Source organism: Pygocentrus nattereri, chromosome 4 (assembly GCF_015220715.1).
Source record: "Pygocentrus nattereri isolate fPygNat1 chromosome 4, fPygNat1.pri, whole genome shotgun sequence".
NCBI lineage: Eukaryota > Metazoa > Chordata > Actinopteri > Characiformes > Serrasalmidae > Pygocentrus > Pygocentrus nattereri.
Genome location: NC_051214.1, coordinates 18742692 through 18763824, shown reverse-complemented (window position 1 = coordinate 18763824; position 21133 = coordinate 18742692). Strand labels below are relative to the sequence as shown.

At 40.0% G+C, this 21133-nt stretch overlaps 2 protein-coding genes across 2 annotated transcripts; one reads left to right on the top strand and one right to left on the bottom strand.

The window, feature by feature from the left end:
• The first annotated feature begins 3 nt into the window (after window positions 1-3).
• Window positions 4-16453, top strand: tatdn3 (TatD DNase domain containing 3). The gene is made up of 10 exons (XM_017701057.2): window positions 4-438; window positions 2066-2098; window positions 2433-2506; window positions 4342-4423; window positions 4503-4565; window positions 11559-11668; window positions 11861-11916; window positions 11997-12109; window positions 15953-16033; window positions 16132-16453. Exons 1-10 carry the CDS (start codon window positions 382-384, stop codon window positions 16261-16263), a joined length of 801 nt encoding a protein of 266 aa, XP_017556546.1. The 5' UTR covers window positions 4-381; the 3' UTR covers window positions 16264-16453.
• A 287-nt stretch (window positions 16454-16740) lies between these two features.
• Window positions 16741-21039, bottom strand: LOC108429363 (spermatogenesis-associated protein 45-like). Its single transcript, XM_017701056.2, has 2 exons — window positions 19006-21039; window positions 16741-16841 (listed from the first exon to the last, which is right to left on the bottom strand). The coding sequence occupies exons 1-2, from the start codon at window positions 19235-19237 to the stop codon at window positions 16822-16824; spliced, it is 252 nt and encodes an 83-aa protein (XP_017556545.1). The 5' UTR covers window positions 19238-21039; the 3' UTR covers window positions 16741-16821.
• Window positions 21040-21133: the final 94 nt, after the last annotated feature.

The window sequence follows — 21133 nt, the reverse complement described above, 5'->3', positions numbered from 1 at the left end:
GTAAGTCAGGAAAATACGACTTCTGCACCCAAACATTGATCTAAACGTTACATACAGAGTCGTGCAGCTAAGCGCTTAACAGAAATATATTTCTTTTCGACATACAAAACAGTATTTGGGTGCATAAGCAACCATTCATGACCTACATAGTGCACTACTTAGGAAGTACGGCACCAATTGGGATTCAGGCAAAGCGTTAGCGCCGAGACTGTAGCATGAAACAGTTTCTGGTAGTAAACAAACTCGGTCAAACTGTATAAATGTGATAGCTTGTACTGAAAACGCAAAAGAGATAATAAAACCGAATGTTCTTGAAGTTGATAAGCTGGAATACTGATATGACCTATCGCGTGGCTTTATTTGCGTGGTTTTGTTAGCCACATGGATGGACGTTTGGTCGACAGCCACTGCCACATGTCAGCGGATGAGTTTGCTCAGGTAATAATGAGTGACGCAAGGCGATTGTGCGTTGTGTAAAGCACTTTGTTGTGTTTTTAAGTCTTTAGTTTGGTTTTTAACAAATGGCATATAAAGAGAACTTATTAGACAAACTACACTATATTTCCAAAAGTATTCAGTCACCCATCCAAATCATTGAATTCAGGTGTTCCAGTCACTTCCATGGCCACAGGTGTATAAAACCAAGCCCCAAGCCCCTAGCCCTGCAGACTGCTTCTACAAACATTAGTGAAAGAATGAGTCGCTCTCAGGAGCTCAGTGAATGTCAGCGTACTGTGATCGGGTTGAGATGGTTTGGAGGAGATGTGTTGAGGAGGAATAGTGGATATATTGGGCAAAGAATGTTGGAGATGGAGCTGCCGGGTAGAAGGAGAAGAGGTAGACCTCAGAGAAGGTTTATGGATGTAGTTAAGGTGGACATGGAGATGGTTGGTGTGAAAGTAGAGCAGGCAGTGGATAGGGCAAGATGGAGGCAGATGATCCGCTGTGGCAACCCCTAAAGGGAGCAGCCGAAAGAAGAAGAAGAAGAAGTGAACGGACACCACCTGTGCAACAAGTCCAGTCGTGAAATTTCCTCACTACTAAATATTCCACAGTCAACTGTCAGTGGGATTATAACAAAGTGGAAGCGTTTGGGAACGACAGCAACTCAACCATGAAGTGGCTGGCCACATAAAATGACAGAGCAGGGTCAGCAACTTTCTCCAGAGTCAATCGCTACAGACCTCCAAACTTCATGTGGCCTTCAGATCAGCTCGAGAACAGCGTAGAGAGCTTCATGGAATGGGTTCCCATGGCCGAGCAGCTGCATCCAAGTCTTACATCACCAAGCACAATGCAAAGCGTGGAACACAGTGGTGTAAAGCACCGCCACTGGACTCTAGAGCAGTGGAGACGTGTTCTCTGGACTGACCAGTCACGCTTCTCTGTCTGGAAAATGGACGAGTCTGGGTTTGGCAGTTGCCAGGAGGGCAGTACTTGTCTGAATACATTGTACCGAGTGTAAAGTTTGGTGGAGGGGGGATTATGGTGTGGGGTTGTTTTTCAGGAGTTGATCTCGGCTTCTTAGTTCCAGTGAAAGGAACTCTTAATGCATCAGCACCAAGAGATTTTGGACAATTTCATGCTCCCAACTTTGTGGGAACAGTTTGGGGACGGCCCTTCCTGTTCCAACATCACTCACACAGTGCACAAGGCAAGGTCCATTAAGACATGGATGAGCCAGTTTGGTGTGGAAGAACTTGACTGGCCTGCACAGAGTCCTGACCTCAACCCGATAGAACACCTTTGGGATGAATTAGAGCGGAGACTGCGAGCCAGGCCTTCTCGTGCAACATCAGTGTCTGACCTCACGAATGTGCTTCTGGAAGAACGGTCCATAAATTCCCATAAACACTCCTAAACCTTGTGGCAAGCCTTCCCAGAAGAGTTGAAGCTGTTATAGCTGCAAAAGGTGGGCCGACATCATATTAAACCCTATGGATTAATTATGGGATGTGACTCAAGTTAATTTGCGTGTGAAGCCAGATGACTGAATACTTTTGGCAATATATTATATATAAAATCAGGAAGTTCAACAACTCTCTATTTTCATTTTATTCCGCAGGACCTAAACGATGTTATTGAAAGAGCACAACAGGTATGTTTTCATGACACAAATGACCAAAGTTGAGCAATATGACAACATTTATTGTTAATGTGATACACAATGATCACAAAATGCTTTTCTGAGTCTGATCTTTAGTAATGAAAGAACTCTGAACAACTGCATGTCTACTTTTTAAAAATATATATGATTAGTTTAGTTGGATTCAGTGCATTCTTCATTTTTGATAGGATTTTTGAAATGTGACACTACAGACTCTTTTCTGTCTGTTATTAAACCTTAACAAAACAAAACATTGCTATGCTTGTTTGACTGAAACCCCCAAATGCTGCAACTCTCACTGATCAGAATCTATTGTCGTTCTAAGGCCGGGGTTAAGGCTCTCATAGCGGTTACAGAAGGAGCCAGTGAGTTTGGAAGAGTCATTCAGTTGTCAAAGATGTAAGTATTTCACAGAGGTGATGTAATATTTATATTGATTATTAATCCATAAGAGCTCAGATTAGAGGTGCACTGTGTGTTGAAAGGTTTCTGGGCACGTGCTCATCTAGCATTTCTTCTGAAATCGATAGTATTAATAGGGAGTTTGTCCCTCTTTGCTGCTGTAACAGCCTTTACTCTTCTGAGAAAGCTTTACACTACGCTGTACAGCAATACTGTGAGGATTTGATTGCATTCTGCCATAAGAGCATTAGTGAGGTCGGCTACTGATGTTGGATGATTAGATCTGGATTGCCAGCTTCACTCCAGCTCATCCCAGAGGTATCGGATGAAGCTCCATCACTCCAGAAAACGCAATTCCTCTGCTCTACAGCCCAATGCTGGGGGGCTTTATACACCTCTGGCTGATGATTGGCATTGGACAATATTTTCACCCACTTCACTCAACATACAATGTGCATGTTTTAGAGTTTAGTTTTGAAGCTATTCAATTCATTTTCACTGCACTTGGAAGTATGTGGAAAAACAAAGAACAGGCATAAATTAAATGTGATAAAAACGATATTTTATTATATCAGCATCTGTGAGTAAATACCTATATAATATAAATATATATTTCTTCAAAGTATGAGTAAAGTGTTCTGTCATATATTGTTAAACGTGTCACACATATATATTTGTATATGCTGCTATATGGCTGAAATGTCCCATAGTTGAAAATGGCCAATTTCAAATAAACTGGCATATATACACCATAAATATGTCCAAATGTAACAAATGTAAGTTGGATAAAGGGGAAATATTTACTAATATATGTCATATAACAAGTCAATTTATTGCCATATATCAGATTTCTATATGGGTTAATTGTTCACTCTGTCATTTTTTGATTATATAATTTCTTTATACAGCTGTTTCATAATATCACTAGGTTTGCATAGTTTGAAAAGCTTGTGAATTTAAAATACAAGTCAAAATGCTGTCTTCCAGATAAAGTGGGACAGTGTTGTTTACAGTGGTAGTGATAGGACCCAGACATCCATAGTGTTGAGTCCCTAAGTGTGTGTGTGTGTGTGTGTGCGTGTGTGTGTATATATATATATATATATATATATATATATATATATACACACGCACATATATACAGTATATCACTGTTGTTGGAAGAGAACCTTGTTTTTCCAAAATAGTAACTTTACAGGAGAAGGAAAAAACCTACTTTACTTTTAATGTAAGTCAATGGAACCAGACGTTTTTCCAAGCAATTTTGGGCCATTTCTTTTAGTCCATTCGTCATGAAATTTACACACAATATAAAGAATGACAGGCACTTTCAAATGGTGTCAGAAACTGAAAAACAACAAAAATGGAGATACAAGGTTTTCTTCCGAACAACAGGAAGAGATCATTTGTATGTTGCTGCTGTTGGAACAAAACCTTGTATCTCCATTTTTTGTTGGTTTTCAGTTTTTGACATAATTTGAAAATACATGAAGAGTATATAAATAAAATACATAAAAATACATGTATACCCCTGTAGCCTATACAGTAGCCCCCCCCCCTGTAGCCGATGCTTGGCATTGGGTTTGGTGAGTTTAGGCTCATGTGCAGCTTTTCCATCTGCAGTGCTTGTTTATGGAGATTATACAAGCTCTATGCGCTGCTCTGTCAGCACCCTAACCTTAAGCTGTATTGACTACTTAGATACTTTTGGACATGTAGTGCACTGACTGATTTCACATGTTTGAGATCCAAACAGGAAGGTCTGAAGTTTCATTGACACCACCAGTGAACACATACAGTTGCTTTCATAACCTCTTTCTTTTGGATATCAGCTACCCGCGTCTTGTATTTCCATGTTTTGGAATTCACCCTCTTCAGGGTTCGGAGCAGGCCCTGCACAGCGTGAGGACTCAGGTAAAGGAAACTACTATGTTTATGGATGGATTAAATAAATACGCTGTCTCTGATGCCCCTCTGTTATTCGTTTTCACAGGACTTGGAGACGGTCCTTCCCCTGTTCCAGACATATGGAGACGATATAGTTGCTGTGGGTGAGGTACCGTGTCATTTTTCTGGAATAATCTTAAACACAATCGGTTACCTTAAAACAATATTATTTAAACCATTTTCAGATATTAAGTGTTGTCTTTAAAAATGCTGAATCCAGAAGAATGATGTGAGTTATGTGCACTTAAAAAAAAAAAAAAAAACCTCTCAGGAAGATTCCCAAGTACTTGCAGTTCATCTTCAAAAGCTGTTATAGTGCATAACAGCACTAAACAAGTACACACAGGTGAGTCACGAACTAAAGGAAAACCTGAATGAATGAGTTGAGAAACATAATGAGTGCAGTTGCTTCCAGACAGGTCTAGTGCAGGAGTCGCAACCCAAATGTTAAGAAGAGCCGTTGTGCTTTCAACAAAAATCAAACCACGTTGGGAGCCACACTTTTTGTGCCCGTTTTACCGTCTTGGCTGTAAATATGTCTCCGTATGTGCTGATAGTTGTAAGGGCTGAGAGAAGAAATTGCCCCAAAACTACTTATAACCCACAAGAAGGCTTGAGCTACAGGCTGCTCCAAGCCCTGTAAGAAGTGTTTGTTCCAGTAAGAGCAAACAAGTGACACATAAAGTTTGATTTCTCATTATCTTTTATCTCACATTTCTAGTGCAGCCTTTGTTTGAGCACGCTCTCAGCGTCTCCTTTGTTTGACGTTCCTGCTTTTTCTCTTTTCCCTTCATTGAGGTGCTTTACCCATTGTTGCCTGTGCGTCCTGGGGGCAGCAGTTCACCTCATTTGCAACGTCACAAGCACACACTCCATTGCCTCAATACATTTACAGCATATGGCAGACGCTCTTATCCAGAGCGACTTACAATTTAATAATTTTACACAGGTGGGTGGAGGTGATGTTAGGAGTCTTGCATGAGGGCTCGTATTAGTATAGTATAGGGTGTTTACCCAGGCAGGGGATTGAACCCCAGCCTACAGCGTACAAGGCAGAGGTGTTACCCACCAAACTACACAACCACAAATAAATCTCCTTGTTCCTTTTTTTTTTTTTTCCTCAACTGGCTTTCATTTCTGCACTTGGGTCCACCTCCCTGTTGTCCCGTAACAGAGAGTATTAGTGTAGGCTAACATATTTAGCTAATATAAACGAAAACACAGACTTAAAAACAGACTTACTTTGCTCTGCTTTAAGCTTTCGCTCAGCTATAGCCACTTTTCTCGCATGTTCGCAAGACATTTCCACAACAGTAGAACAGTTTCTTTTAAAATATCTCTACGTTTTTACGAGGCTGAAGTCGCTTCTCATTCTCCATCTTCTTGTTTGAATTTTCCGTTTCATGTTGCAGATTAAACGTATCAGGAAACCAGCTGGAATGATTATAAACACTAATGAATCCATTCGTCTCCAAATTATCGGCATTCGTCTTAAATCTCTTTCTTTTCCATTTTGTAGCTACTAGCTGGGCGAGACTGTTGTCTATGTTGCTGTGCTGATCAGCCGTCTGCGCTGATCTTCAGAGTTAAAGGGTAAATCAGCAGTTCTACATTAACTCCAGCATTTAAAACCATTTACTGTTAAACTGTGTTGAATGACCAGCAGAGCTTTATTTTACTGTAAAGGGGGATTATTTTATTATTACCTACTAATCTAATTCAGCTGTGGAGCCACGACAGGAGCGTCTGGCCAGTGTTTCAGTAAGAGCAGTGATTTAAAGTGACATCTGCATTTAGATCTTTAGTAAAGACATCAGTGAACAGGGCTGGTGGCTCTATTTGGCACTAAGAAACATTTTGCTGGCCTGGTTTGGGTCCACTTTTCTCCTTAGATGGAAGGGTCTCAGCAGGTCAGTGCAAAAACATTCTGACCCATGACTTTCATCTTATTATCTTAGACCATTTTTCTGCAGATGGAAGTACTGAAATTCCTGGATAACAAAGGCCCCATCTGCAGTCAAGGCTTTATTGTCCTTCCCCAAAATAACTCCTCTACATTGGAACTGTATAACTAAAGTCAAAGCCAACGTGAACTTTTGTGTCATTTGTCATTCAGACTATACAACAAGCAGTGCACAGCTGAATGAGTTTGCGTTTCCCCAAAATATACATAAATACAACATAAAGGCAACTGCATGTAGACTTACTAGACAGCATAGACAGACATAAAAATATAAGAAATTGTTTGTAAGAAATATGAAAAACTATGCAGGACAGCAAGGTGTATATATATATTGTGTGTGTGTGTGTATATAGAACATATCAAATGTTGATTTTATTGTTTTTTGAAAAATATATTCTATTTTTGAATTTGATGCCAACAACACATTCCAGAAAAGTCGTCACAGGGGCGTGTTTACCGCTGCTTAAGCATTTGGCAACTGAGGAGACACTGCTGTAGATTTGAAAGTGAAATGTTTTTCCATTCTTGCTTAACATCGAATTTCAGCGTCTCCTTTGTCGTATTTTTCATTTTACAATGTGCCAAATGCTTTCAATGGTGACCGGCGTGGCGTGAGTCTTTTTTCTGAATTTATACAAACACTGTTTCATTTTATAGTAAATTAGTTTGGGCTGGTTAATGTTTATGAACAGAGACCTACAGATCAATATAGTAAAGGAACTCATTTGTGATCCTGAGTTTAAAGCCAGTTTTTATTAAATTGAAACTTGGAACTAATTTTTAAATAAATCTGAAACTGAAAATTTGCTTGTTTGTAAAAAGTGATTTCAGAGCCACTCGGTTCTCCCTGATGGAAACTTTGCCTTCAGTGTTTTGTGCTTATGATCATTTTAATAGACGTCAGCGTCACTAATTAATGACGTTCTATTAAAAGACTGGTTTACCAAGAGAGATGCTGGAGGATTTTCACCTAAAGTTCAAGTTAATTACTCTTTTAGTAATTTTACTCTCGATACTTAAGTACACTTGAAGGCAAATACTTTAGTACTTTTACTCAAGTGGAGGTCTAAAGGGAGGAACTTCTGCTTTTACTGAAGTAATATTTTACCTATCTCTACTTTAACCTCAGAAGAGCTGCTGTGTCATAAAACACCATGAGAAGCGCTGAGATGAAAACATGAAAATTATTCATGATTAAGTTCTTTTGATGTGATTCATGTGCAGGCATGAATATCCAAACACACTTGTACCCAAACAGGTTTACACAGCTTTATGGGTGTAACACATTATTTGTGCGTCATCCTGCAGTGATGACAAAGTAAAACCACGCCCAAAATATGTTTCAGTGCCCTTTGGCATAAACAGCACTGCTGGCGTAGGTACCACAGGAGTCCAGTACAGTAATAATAACTTCTCTTGAACTGTTAGTTGAACAGTTAATTGAGTAGAACACACAGAAATCATTTGCAAGGACATGCTTAAATCAACAGAAGAAATTTTAAGTGCACTGTATGGAATTAATATCTCTCTTAGACCCCCAACATGGACAAACACTAGTACAAAAAAAATCAACAAGATGCCTTTAAATAGCTGTCATCGGAAGAATGTCACATCTCCATTTTTGTCTTTTTTTTTTTTTTTTTTTACATAGATCTGTTGCCCTATGCATTGTGTGAAAATTTTATGATGAATGGGTTAAAAGAAGTGACCTAAAATGACTTTGGAAAATTTCTGGTTTCATAGACTTGCATTAAAAGTAGAGTAGGTTTCTTGCCTCTCCTGTAACATTAGTATTTTGGAGATGCGAGGTTTTCCTCCGACAGCAGTGATAACTCAGTCAAGAAAGAAAAACAGTTTGGGTTTAATTCCCTTTCCAGATTGTAATTAACATACGACGGATGAATTCATGTTGAAAGCATTTGTTCCACATGGCAGTTGGAAAGTTGACTCTTTTCACCTTTATTGCCTTCTAAGGACAGACACACAGTACTAGGTTAATATCCACCAGCAGCCAGCGGCAGTCTGCGCACTAATCAAAGGCAGCCGCCTAGATTTTCAGTGATTTCAGTGCAGTCACCCAAGCATGGTTGTAATGGACTGTTCCATGTTATTATGTAAGGACATAGCAGCGTAAAGACGGACTGTTACAAACAAGGCAGTTATTAAGCAATAAAAGTGATGAACTAGATTTTGCAGAGGAGGTTCTTCAGTGTGATTTTCCAAGAGTTGAGAAGAAAAGGGTTGAGGGTCGAACCCTCAAGGGTCCATCTCAGTACCTTTTAGTTGTGTTCATATTATAAGCCTCGTTGCTCAAATCTGATATTTTTGCTCAAATCCGATCTCTCTGACTCAATGGTTCACACTTGTTTAAGTAAGAGACTCAAATCTGTCATTAATGTGATGAGCCGGCGTCCTGAAATGACCCTCATGAGCTCATCCTACTCAGTAATGTCACGTGACTGAATCACTGCATCATCAGCACTGAGAAGATCATTAACTCTGATCAGCTCTCAGCTTCACTATTAGAGCCAGACGAAGGAGAAAAAGGTGAGATGAGCTGCTTTTCCACCGTTTACAGGCTTTAACATCTGGTCGGTGCTGTTGCCATGGTAATGCTGAATGATGGTGCACACAAGTGGAAAAAAGCACATGAATTACGATCTGAGCATCACATTAAAGCCACATGGCCACAAATCGGTTACGTATCTGATCTAGGACCACGTATGAAAGTGACTCCGTTCAGATTTGTGTACTCACAGCCCTGAAAACATCAGATCCGAGTCACATTAGGGCAAAAAAATTTGTGCCACTTCAGCGTGGAAATGTGAACGGAGCCTTTAGCCAGGGAACATAACTGAACCATAATCCACTGAAATTATATGTTCTAAGCTGTACTGACTCCACACACCCCGCCTCGCCTCCAGGCTTTTATTCTACTGTTCTGTTATAAAACATTCAGTTATGAAAAGGTACGAATACCAACTTTTCACCTGGAAAAGCTGATTTAAGGTTCACAATCAGACCCTAAACCCACTCTAGAACCTTTGAGGGAACATTTACACTGTTTGTACCTTGATGAATGAAACGTATCTGATCAGAACCTTCATTTCTGACAGTGCACAACCACTAACACTAACTTCATTTTTCAGTCATAACAGTTTGGAGTGCTGGAACTGTTTTACTACTTTCTGGAAAAAGTAATGTAGTTACTCACACTTAACTACTCATGATATGTTACTTGTAAAGGTATCATATTCTGCAGTGTAGTTGCACCTCTTAGGAGCATAAATTAGTTTTAAAATTCCCATTTTTAAAAGCCCCATTCCTGTCTGATGCCTAGAGCCCCACAATAATTAATTCATCTTTAAAATGAGTAAAAAACATCTTTACCAGAGTTACGTAAACACAATCAGATACTAGCTATAGCAGCGAGTCTTCAGAGATCAGATCCCTTTAAGTGAACATAGAATAATTGTTATATCTTAAATCGTCACCCTTTAGATTCAGCTCATGAATGGCTTGATAACCAGCTGATGAGCCGGATCAGGGGTTTTAAGTAAGGAATAGTTGAGACCATGTGGGGCTGCGGGTCTCCAGAAGCAGGGCTTATAAACACTGATTCAAACAGCTGAGTATGTCGCCTTTAGCTGGCACTGCGAAGCTAGTTAGTGCCAGCATCTGCAAACCTGAAAAGCTTTATTCAACAGCTATGTTTACCTATACTAAAGGTCACTTTATGCGGACCGTGGTCCAAACCCGGACCGAGACCTGGACCTATAACTGATAAAATGACTGGGTGCTCCTGTTTTAAGCTGCGTAATTTTTCTAGCCTTTATGGTACGGATTCAGCGGTCGGAGACTCACAGACCAATCACATGCGCTGTAAATATCACACGTGATGCTACCCAGCCAATCAGATCTGTGCATTACGATGAGCTCTGAGACTCGAGTGAGTGATGCCACACAGGGGAGGGATGAGGCGAGAAACAGCAATCAGAGAAGAAAGTGAGTCAGAGGGAAGTTATTCCACATGACGTGATCTAAAAAGAGAAAACTGGCAGTAAATGTTGTTGAAATCTGACTGAACTGGACTTTATTTGATCTGATATTCAGTTGTTGACTGTATAAGATGTTGATATTTATACTCGGCTACTTCAGTAAACAGTATATGGCACTGAATCATAATGCAAGTCAGACTTCATGATGTTCTGGACCTTCACTTGAGGAAATTCTCTAACGGGACCTTATTGAACTTTAATGAAATTTGTTACATGGCTTTTCTTGAGTTGAGCCAGCTTAACACAAGAGTTCACACAACTAAGACTTCTTCATTGAGTCATAAGTTCTCATTTTTTAGTTCTGCATTGGATAAATAACATGAACATTTTTAATGCTATATAATTTTAGGTTGAGCAGACTTCTCATTTTTACAGTGTGAATTCCCTCAATTTCCTATATATAAACCCCATTTATCACCCTTGGGCTATGATTACGAGCCAGGCTTTCTTGTCCAACATCAGTGCCTGATGCTCTTTTGAGTGAATGGGCGCAAAGTCCTGTAGACACATTCCACAATTTTGTGGAAAGCCTTACCAGAAGAGTCAAAGCTATTATTCATGCTAAACTGGGGCCAACTCCATATGAACGTCCACAGTTTTGGAACAGGATGTCCAGCAGTCTCATATCCATGTGATGGTCAGCTGTCCACATACTTTTGGCCATATAGTGTATTTAAAAAGCAGAAATTAAACCTCAAAGTAAAAAACTTGACAAAAATTACAGTGTATTTATGATTTAATAAATGATTGAAATGTTGAATAAAACATCTGAACATATTTGGTTTGTAATATTCAAATCCTCATTGTATGTTATTATTGTATATAAAAAATATATAAACAAAAACTGCTGCTATGGCAAGGGATTCCAAACCTTTGAACTAAAGTGATCCACCGTTAATGAAGAGCTGTTTACCTCGTCTTTTTGAAAGTCCAAAGATACGGTGATAAGTGGATGATAATGCTTATTGATAAAACTCTCAAGATCGACTTTATTGAGGGTGGAAAGGCATAAACGTCTGGGTTTATCTAACATCCTGGCATTTCAGTGTGTTTAATATCATACACTTGTCTCTGTTTTCAGATTGGACTCGACTTTACTCCATGGTACGCGCCCACTGTTCTGGAGCGTGACGAGCAGTTAATGGTCTTTAAAAGGCAGCTGGAAATATCCAAAGAGCTGGAGTTGCCCGTGTGAGTGCGCCTGTTTGCACCATTAAGTTATCAGAAATGCCTCTGACGGCTCTAATGAGTTTCATAGAATAGTATCTGAACATACAAGTAATAAGAGTGCATGTTAAACCGTTTCCACTGTGGCCCATTTTAAGCATTGCTTAGCCAAACCGCTCACTGTGTAATAAAATGACTCCGGCCTTATCTTACAAGGAATGTGCATTCCCGCTCCGCTGCCAAGGTCACCATAGCTACGATGAAGGAGCAAGGTAAGCACTCCGAGCCAAGACCTTTTTTGGTGTCTTTATTTGGACGTCTGCAAATCAGTCTTGTGGTTTTTGACCTTTAGGAATTAGACATGCACTATTACATAATTTTGCCGGGAGGCCATCCGTTGCTATGGAGGGGCTTCAGGCTGGATACTACTTCTCGTTTCCCCCTGCAGTCAGCAGGAACGATCAGGTTAGAAGAAGATCTTTAACTGTCTTTTTGGAATTTCTGCTATTCCCATCCAAAAGCACCTTTCACACCCATGCCTATGCCGTTATTGCGTTTGTTAGAAACACCTACCTTGTATCTACACTCAATGGCCATTTTATCAGATACAGCTACCATATAGTTGTTCTTTGCATGAATGAAGCATAGATGGATGGGGGAATGGTCAGTTGATTGGTTGTGCATAACAGATGAGCTCGTTTGTGTGTGCTTAAAATGAGCGCCTACTCCATCCCTTCTATTTAGTGAACTCTGCAGCTTTATGCTATCAAATTGAGCACATACAGGGTTGAAAGTTTGTGAACCCTTTAGAATTTTCTATATTTCTGCATAAATATGACCTAAAACATCTGACTTTCAGACCAGTCCACATCAGAGAACCCAGGTAAACAAAGGACACAAAAATATTATACTTGGTCATTTGTTTATTGAGGAAAATGATCCAATGTTACATATTTGTGAGTAGCAAAAGTCTGTGAACCTGTAGGATTAGCAGTTAATTTGAAGAGTCAGGTGTGTTCAATCAATGGGATGAAAATCAGGTGTGAGTGGGCACCCTGTTTACTTTAAAGAACAGGGATCTATCAAAGTCTGCTCTTCACAAGTTTATGGAAGTGTATCATGGCCCGAACAAAGGAGATTTCTGAGGACCTGAGAAAAAGAGTTGTTGATGCTCATACAGACTGTGTACAAATGGTGGAAATTCAAGACCAGTTTCCCTCCCCAGGAGTGATCAACCAACAAAGATCACTCCAAGAGCAAGGCGTGTAATAGTCGGTGAGGTCACAAAGGACCCCAGGGTAACTTCTAAGCAACTGAAGGCCTCTCTCACAATGGCTAATGTTAATGTTCATGAGTCCACCATCAGGAGAACACTAAACAACAATGGGGTGCATGGCAGGGTTGCAAGGAGAAAGCCACTGCTCTCCAAAAAGAACATTGCTGCTCGACTGCAGTTTGCTAAAGATCAGGTGGACAAGCCAGAAGGCTACTGGAAAAATGTTTCATGCACAGATGAGATTAAAATAGAACTTTTTGGTTTAAATGAAAAGCGAGCCGAGAAATGTTTGGAAAAAGGAAAACACTGCATTCCTGCATAAGAACCTTATCCCATCTGTGAAACATGGTGGTGGTGGTATCGTGGTTTGGGCCTGTTTTGCTGTATCTGGGCCAGGACGGCTTGCCATCAGTGATGGAACAATGAATTCTGAATTATATCAGAGAAATCTAAAGGAAAATGTCAGGACATCTGTCCATGAACTGATTCTCAAGGGAAGGTGGGTCATGCAGCAAGACAACAACCCTAAGCACACAAGTTGTTCTGCTAAAGAATAGTTAAAGAAGAATAAAGTTAATGTTTTGGAATGGCCAAGTCAAAGTCCTGACCTTAATCCTATCAAAATGTTGTGGAAGGACCTGAAGTCCGCAGTTAATGTGAGGAAACCCACCAACATCCCAGAGTTGAAGCTGTTCTGTATGGAGGAATGGGCTAAAATTCCTCCAAGCTAGTGTGCAGGACTGATCAACAGTTACCGGAAATGTTTAGTTGCAGTTATTGCTGCACAGGGGGGTCACACCAGATACTGAAAGCAAAGGTTCACATACTTTTGCCTCTCACAAATATGTAATATTGGATCATTTTCCTCAATAAACAAATGACCAAGTATAATATTTTTGTGTCCTTTGTTTACCTGGGTTCTCTGGTGTGGACTGGTGTGAAAATCTGATGATGTTTTAGGTCATATTTATGCAGAAATATAGAAAATTCTAAAGGGTTCACAAACTTTCAAGCACCACTGTATAGCTTATATAATCTCCATAGGAAAGCAATGGCAATGGTGTATGCTGCTCTGGAGTTGCCAAACAGGAACCTAATATAACCGAGCACAGTGCCAAGTGTTGGCTAGAGGGGTTTAAAGCCCTCCAGCATTAGCTGTGGGAACTGTCTAATAACACTCTATGGATAAACAGGTATTTTACATATCACTGTTGTTGCAAGCAAACCTCGTATCTCCAAAATGGTAACTTTACAGGAGAAGGAAAAAACATACTTTACTTATAACGTAAGTCAATGGAACCAGACGTTTCCCAAGTAATTTTGGGCTGTTTCTTTTAGTCCATTCATCATGAAATGTACACACAATGTAAAGAGTAACAAGCATTTTCAAATTATGTGAAAAACTAAAATGTTTTCTTCCGACAGCAACGATATATACAGTACTGTCCAAAGTTAGAGACCACCCTTCATTTGTTTAACTTCCAGCCAGAATGACCGTTAAGTACATATGATTTATTTTTCAGGAGATTAACAGAATTTGAAGAGAAAAGAGAAAATAAAGCTCTACTCTTTCTTCACATCTAAAAAAAATCCACATTTCTGTCTGTCCTTCCACTTTTGGGAGATTTTCAAGCTCTTACCGAGAAAAGAAAAAAGACATTTAATAGAAGAAACATTGCAAATCAATCAAAGAAGCTGCTGGTATTGGCAGAACTACAGACTGACCAGCACAGGGTCCAGACATCAGCAACACTGAATTATAATAATATATAGTTATTTTGATGCTGAAAAGATTGGAAGTGGACACACTGAATACTGAAACAATTCTGTTAAATATGTTTTCTGCTTGCACTTAAAGTTTTGATTGTAAATGAAATACAAATTACAGGAAAGGTGGTCTCTGGTTGTTGCAGGGTACTGTAGGTATATATATCATAAAACGGCCAATGAGTGTAGATACAAGGTAGGTGTGCCCAATAAAAGGACTCACTGTTGGCTACATGCCAACAAGGAGTCAACCTTTCAACTGCATTTCTAAGCATTGCTACAAAAACATGCTTAAAATTGAAGATGGGTAATTCTACAGAGATGTCCACTTTTCTGTCTCTCCATAGGAGTCACTGGTGTTACTGACCGTCATTGGTGTTACCCATAATAAAGGAAACACCAGAGACATTTTTAATGAAACATGCGTTTGAAACGGCTGCTACAGAACATCAAACCACATGCTGTCCATCATGGAAAATCCACTAAAATATGGAATTTAATCCATTGGTTTTCTATTATTTCACAATGACCTCAGAATAAAGTCGGTCACACCAGTGACTTCAGCTAAAAGCTTCATATGAGATCATGAGCTAAATGAGAAAACCTCTGAGAACTCAAAAACTCAGTGGACTCACCATGAGCTTTTCTTCATAGATCCTCAGAAAACAGGCCAAAGGAAGTTGAGTGACGTCATCAGTGTGACTTTTATTTCAAAATAAGAGATTTTTTTTGTTACCCAGTAACACCAGTGACATGACTCCTGGGGAACTTTCATTATATATTTTATATTTATTTGCCATTTGTTTTCTTTGTCATTTAATTAATATATTCCATAGTCATGTATAGATTATTGTAGTTAAAATAGCAGAAAAGCATGTTTTTTCTTCAAAATATGGCCTCAGCCTTCACAAATGACTGTGGGGACGAGCTCTTCTGTGGTGCTTGGAATTCTATATGATTGATTTAAAAACCAATATTGCTAAATTGAGGCTCAAGAAGGTGGAATTGTTAAAATAACTAAATGTTCTATTTTAAAATATAAATAGTAACCCTATTGTGTTTTATATCTGTAAACGCTAAGGACACAAAAATGGACGTTTCTGTAGAGTGATCCAGTTATTCATGTAGCTGTATGTCTGTGGCTGTGGTGATGATCAGTCATAGTCACACAGTTAGATTTACTGAACTAACACACTGTAAACTGTTGGAATAAATACTTCTGTGTGACCTAATGGTGAGTCATATTCTGTGTTCTTCCACTGCAGAGAACCAAACTCATCAAACAGATTCCTCTGGAACGCATTTGTTTAGAGACAGACTCACCAGCCCTGGGGCCCGAAAAACATGTAAGTCATGACCAGAGTTTCATGAATATATTATCCATGTATGTTCTACGAATGAGAAACTGCAGTTTACAGCTAGTGTCTTCTTCTCGCTCCTGTAGGTGAGGAACGAGCCTAAAAATATTACCATCTCTTGCGAGTACATTGCCAAAGTGAAGGGAATAGGTACAGAGATTGTTGCTGAGGTCACTACACAAAATGCTCTGTGCTTATTTCCCAAATTGAAGATGTAGTAATTTAGGGCCATTGAAGTACAGTGTGATTCAAAAAGGCTCATCCAATTTCAAAGTGGCATGTTTTTACAACCGTGAGGTGCCGAGGAACCAATCACAATCCAATTGTAAGAGGGGGTCATAGAGTATTTGACGGGCTCCCTTCAGTCTGAGAGGAGATGAGACCCCTGAGCAGAAAGCGTTCTGCGTTCTCCACTTCAATAAGAGTGAATCCGTCATAACTGTGCAGTGTGATATTCGTGGGCAGTGAAGCTCCAACAGCTCAGAGTGTTCGGCGTTGGTTCCACAGCACTGGATGATCTCCGAAATCGCACTGAAAGAGCCGTGAGTGCAGCGACGCCTGACATGCTCAATCCAGTATGGGATTGGGATTTTTGCTCAGAATAAATTTAAGGAAACTGGGAGCATAAGATTTCTAATAGTGTTTCCCATGACACACAAGCATTTAAAATAAAAATGAAAGAAAGAAAAGTGAAATAAAGTGTTTTTCCACATTTTTTAATGAGCGTCTGCATTGCAACTGTCTGCCATGCTTTCTGGATCGTGATGTACAGGTGTTCACACAAGATGAGCTTTATCTGTAAGAAAAGTAGGAAATGAAGGAGTGTTATGAGGATCCACCGTGGCGTTCAGTGTTTAAATATTTCACAACAGGCTGGTCTTACCAAGAGCAACTTTATGACACTTGAAAGAGCTGATAAATTAACACTTACATGTGTCCCAGACTGAGATTAACCTTTGGCCTACACTAAAAAAAGGGTGAATATTTAGGTTACAATTTTCTAGACCAGGCATAATCCATGTCTAGGAACTGGCCTATAAAATTATAATATATAATATAATAATATAATCGATCTGAAGAATTGTAGTACAATTTGACAGCTATTCACCCTACCAGCACTGTCTTTCACATAAACTAAAAATGGACTAGGTGTAGGCCTTATGGGTCTGTATAAGAACTTTCAGTAACACTTTCTATGAATGTCGTGTTTGTAAGCATCTATAAACACATATTATATGTTAACGTTATAAATGATTCATTAGGCACTATAAACATGGTTTTAAATACTTATCAAAATTTATTACACTGAACTACGTTTTATATCCTTGTTTATTATACATTATGCGTTATTACTGTAATGCATTATAAGTAGTGTTAATAACATGTTATACAATTTTGTTTATGCCCTTCACTCTTTAATTCTACACTACAGTACAGTAATGCTTTTTTCTGCTAGCATTCTATTGGATATGCAGTGTTAAGTTAGTGCCAGGCTAACGGTGGTGAACATTAACAGTGGTGTACATTGTACATTCCCACATTGGGTAGTGGCTAAGATTTCTTTACAGCGGTGCTGATAGAAAGCAGGGGTTGTGACGTCTACAATGCAAATCGCTGTTGTTGGAAGAAAACCTCGTATCTTCAAAATGGCAACTTCACAGGAGAAGAAAAAAACCTACTTCACTTTTAATGTAAGTCAATGGAACCAGAATTTTTTCAGAGTCATTTTGGTCCATTTCTTTGGGTCCATTCATCATGAAATTTACACACAGTGTAAAGGATAACAAATTATGTCAAAGAAATGACATAAATGGAGACAAGGTTTTCTTCTGACAGCAGTGAAATGCAGCCATTTTAAGTATATTAGCCTACTATCCAAAGCCAACCACACAACCCTCCCATGTATCGGGATTGTGCTTTAGGTCCAAACCCTGATAGCAAGCATATATGGGTCCCCTGGCTTGATAAGGTCAGCACCACACTGGCTGTTTCCCACTGCTGGTCCACCTTCGGACCACCCAGATTACTGCCTGCAAACAAGCTCAAACTAGTTTTTAATCTTCTTAAACTTTTATTTTGAAAAATATACTCTAATTAAAACCATTACTATGGAGCCCCGCTGGTGACATCCTGTATAAATAAAAAATAAAGTGTGGCCACGCATTAGGATCTCGTTCCCACGCATTATTTTTTATTAATACAGGAGGTCACCAGCAAGACTCTGTACATTATAAACAACTGAGAGAAATAAAATAATAATTAGGCCTGATATAAAATGATTTTGGAGGAAATGCAGTTGCTGAAGCTGAGCTAGATTACAATTATTTACTAAATTAATTTATAAAGTATAATTAGAGAAAAGAAGGAAGGAAAAATAAGTAAACCGGACTGTAAATGTAAAATGAGTGACAATTAGTGGAATCGTGTCTACGTCTCTGTAAACACCGGTTGGTCGCTCGGAAAACACTGTGGACCGCCAACTTTGCCATCAGTGAGCCAGCAGTGGTCCACTATCCTCTTTCTATCAGGGAACCTTATCACAGAAGTTAAAACAGTATCTCGGGCAGTGTATTTGTGACTAACTCTCTTTAAATTAGCCTTCAGGGACGTTAAATGCTTCAGACGTCTGGTTCCAATCAGCACCACTAGCAGCGGTGTAAAATTCAGGTCCAGAAAGTAAAATTCCTTCCCAGGATTTTGTTCAAACTGTCTGGACAGCTGGCAGAGCTGGTGCGATCTAACCAGAGAAGCCAGGCCGCTGGAACAAAATCCTGGGACGGAGTTTTACACCTCTGACCACTACAGTGAAAGGTTGTGTACGTTTCACGTCAAACCACTCAGAATGACTTTGTTGGCATGTTAACGATTTAATTAGGAAGACATGTCGGTGGAATTAGGCTGTAAGATGGACACTGAGGCCTTAAAAGTGAGGGTTTGCCACATAGCTAACGCTTTCTTACAGCTCTCCTCAAAATGCCTCCTCTCGCGATGTGTCGCGGGACTTCCCATCCAAGCGGAGCGCTCCTCGGCTGTGGCCGTCTGGGCGGCGCGGAGGTCGCAGGTGTTTCTCAGGTGACAGTTGAAGTGCCTCCGCTGAGCTCTCAGCCAGATCCCGTTGTCCGCCTCCACACAGCACCACGTCTCTCTCCGCATGTTCAGCTCAAACAGCGCGTCCGCTGTGCGCTTCGACATGTCACCGCGGTTCTAGCGCCGTTGCTACGAGCTCCATGGTAACCGGAGGTTCAGCGTCCCTGGCAACCGTATGATCAAACACGCGTTGGGTCCAGCCAGGCGCCTCAACGACGCCGCCACGTTAGGGCGGTCAACATCGCCGCATTCAGTACAATTACAGAGCGGCAGTTCTAATAAAGTCTGAGGATTATAACTAAACAGATTAGGTGAGAATCGGTTGAGTAATAAGGAAGTTGTGGCCGATTTAATCCTGAGACTCTTCGTTTCTCAATACAAGTGAATTTATTTACTAGCTGATGTTGACCTCTCCAAGATGGCGGACGCACAGACGTATCGCCTCAGAGAACAACAGGCAATATGGCATCTAGGCGTGTATATCTGGCTTGTGCACCTGTGAATAGCAGAACATGTGTTGTTTTGTGAGAAATGATGTGAAAACAGAGCAATTTCAGGACAGCACGGCTATCACAAACAGGGAATATGCATCTACGTGGCTCTACCGGGTTAAAGGAAGATTATGGATTAGTGGCGAGGACTTGCCATATGGCCTTGCACACAGCTAACCTGGACTCCATTCATCTTTCTTAGCCAGCCTTCTGCTTGTAAAGCTGGATTCATAGACAATCATTTCATGACCGATAAAAATCAGTAGTACTGTAAAGGGGAACTCCACCACTGAGATACTGACACCTCATATCAGATCAGTGCCAAGCCTAATAAGCATTTAACCCCATTGAACCATTGACCTATTACTCTATTTTAAATCTTAAGACTAAACCACCACTTACTGGAGAGAGTAGCCTAATCCTGAACTCAGGTACTAAACGTAAACATACTTCTCCAAATAAAACCAACTCTAGAATTACAAAAGTACCAGGTCTAACACAGCACACATGCTGTCACTAACCCACCATATTGAAATTAAACAGAACAAAGGAGTGAGCAACTAAATATGAACGACAAAAATCAAACTAAAAGGTAGATTCATTTCTTCGCAAATGGTTTATCATTAAAAGAAAATACTCATTAAAGGTTTTGTTTAGTAATCTTAAAGGGAAACTCCACAAATTTTTCAAGAATTCTTTGTAATTAAATCATTAACATGTAAACAGAGTCAGCCAGAGCGGTTTGGTGTGAAATGCTACGTTCTAGAGGCCTTACTGGATGAGGACTGTTCACAGTGGTGGTGATAAGAACCAGACGTCCACCTCTAAAAGCTCCTCACAGAACGTAACTAGATGAAATGGGGATGAATACTCATGTCTCATCTCTGAGACTTTGCTTTTTCGACAGTTTTATGATAAGGTTTTGGTCTTAAACGCATTGTAAATAGTTTATTCTAATCTATTGCACGATGGAGGGATACATGAAGGTAAAAATAGTTCCCAAATTAAACCTACTTTTTTCAGATTTACCTCTATTTTAGGTTTTGGTCCACCAGCGGTTTGGCATATTAAACAAAAATGGCTATATTTGTGCTGTAGACATGGCGACCCCCTAGTTCCTCTTATTTCACTAATGATTTTGATCTCGGTCACTCATGCAGAAATTCTGTAAAATCGGTGGAGTTCCCCTTCCGCAGTTCATTTTATCTCCTTGTTCTTGAACTTGTTCGCCTGACCGAAGTCTCGGGCAGTGTGGCTGTTTCGACGGACCCTCCCTGTCCTCCGTCTCATTGGTCTCGTCCTTATCGGAAGGCTTTGACAGAACCTACGCATCATGGGTTTTTCCCACCCATATTCCGCCACGCCCCACCCCACCATTGAGCAGCAGTTTATACCCGCCGATTTCTAGCCAATCACAGCGCAGGAAACAGCTCATTGTCACACCCACCCTGCTCTACGACACAGTAGTCTCCACATCAGCCAATCACAGCTCAGCGGGAGGCGTCGGTCC

What these genes read in the sequence shown, in the direction of transcription:
- LOC108429363 (XM_017701056.2), bottom strand. Translation starts at nt 19,237, where the DNA reads ATGTCGAAGCGCACAGCGGACGCGCTGTTTGAGCTGAACATGCGGAGA. An exon ending in GAGGCATTTTGAGGAGAGCT is followed by an intron (nt 16,842 to 19,005) that starts GTAAGAAAGCGT and finishes CTTTTCTTACAG; the next exon opens with ATAAAGCTCATCTTGTGTGA.
- tatdn3 (XM_017701057.2), top strand. Translation starts at nt 382, where the DNA reads ATGGATGGACGTTTGGTCGACAGCCACTGCCACATGTCAGCGGATGAG. An exon ending in GTCATTCAGTTGTCAAAGAT is followed by an intron (nt 2,507 to 4,341) that starts GTAAGTATTTCA and finishes TTTGGATATCAG; the next exon opens with CTACCCGCGTCTTGTATTTC. An exon ending in CAGTCAGCAGGAACGATCAG is followed by an intron (nt 12,110 to 15,952) that starts GTTAGAAGAAGA and finishes CTTCCACTGCAG; the next exon opens with AGAACCAAACTCATCAAACA.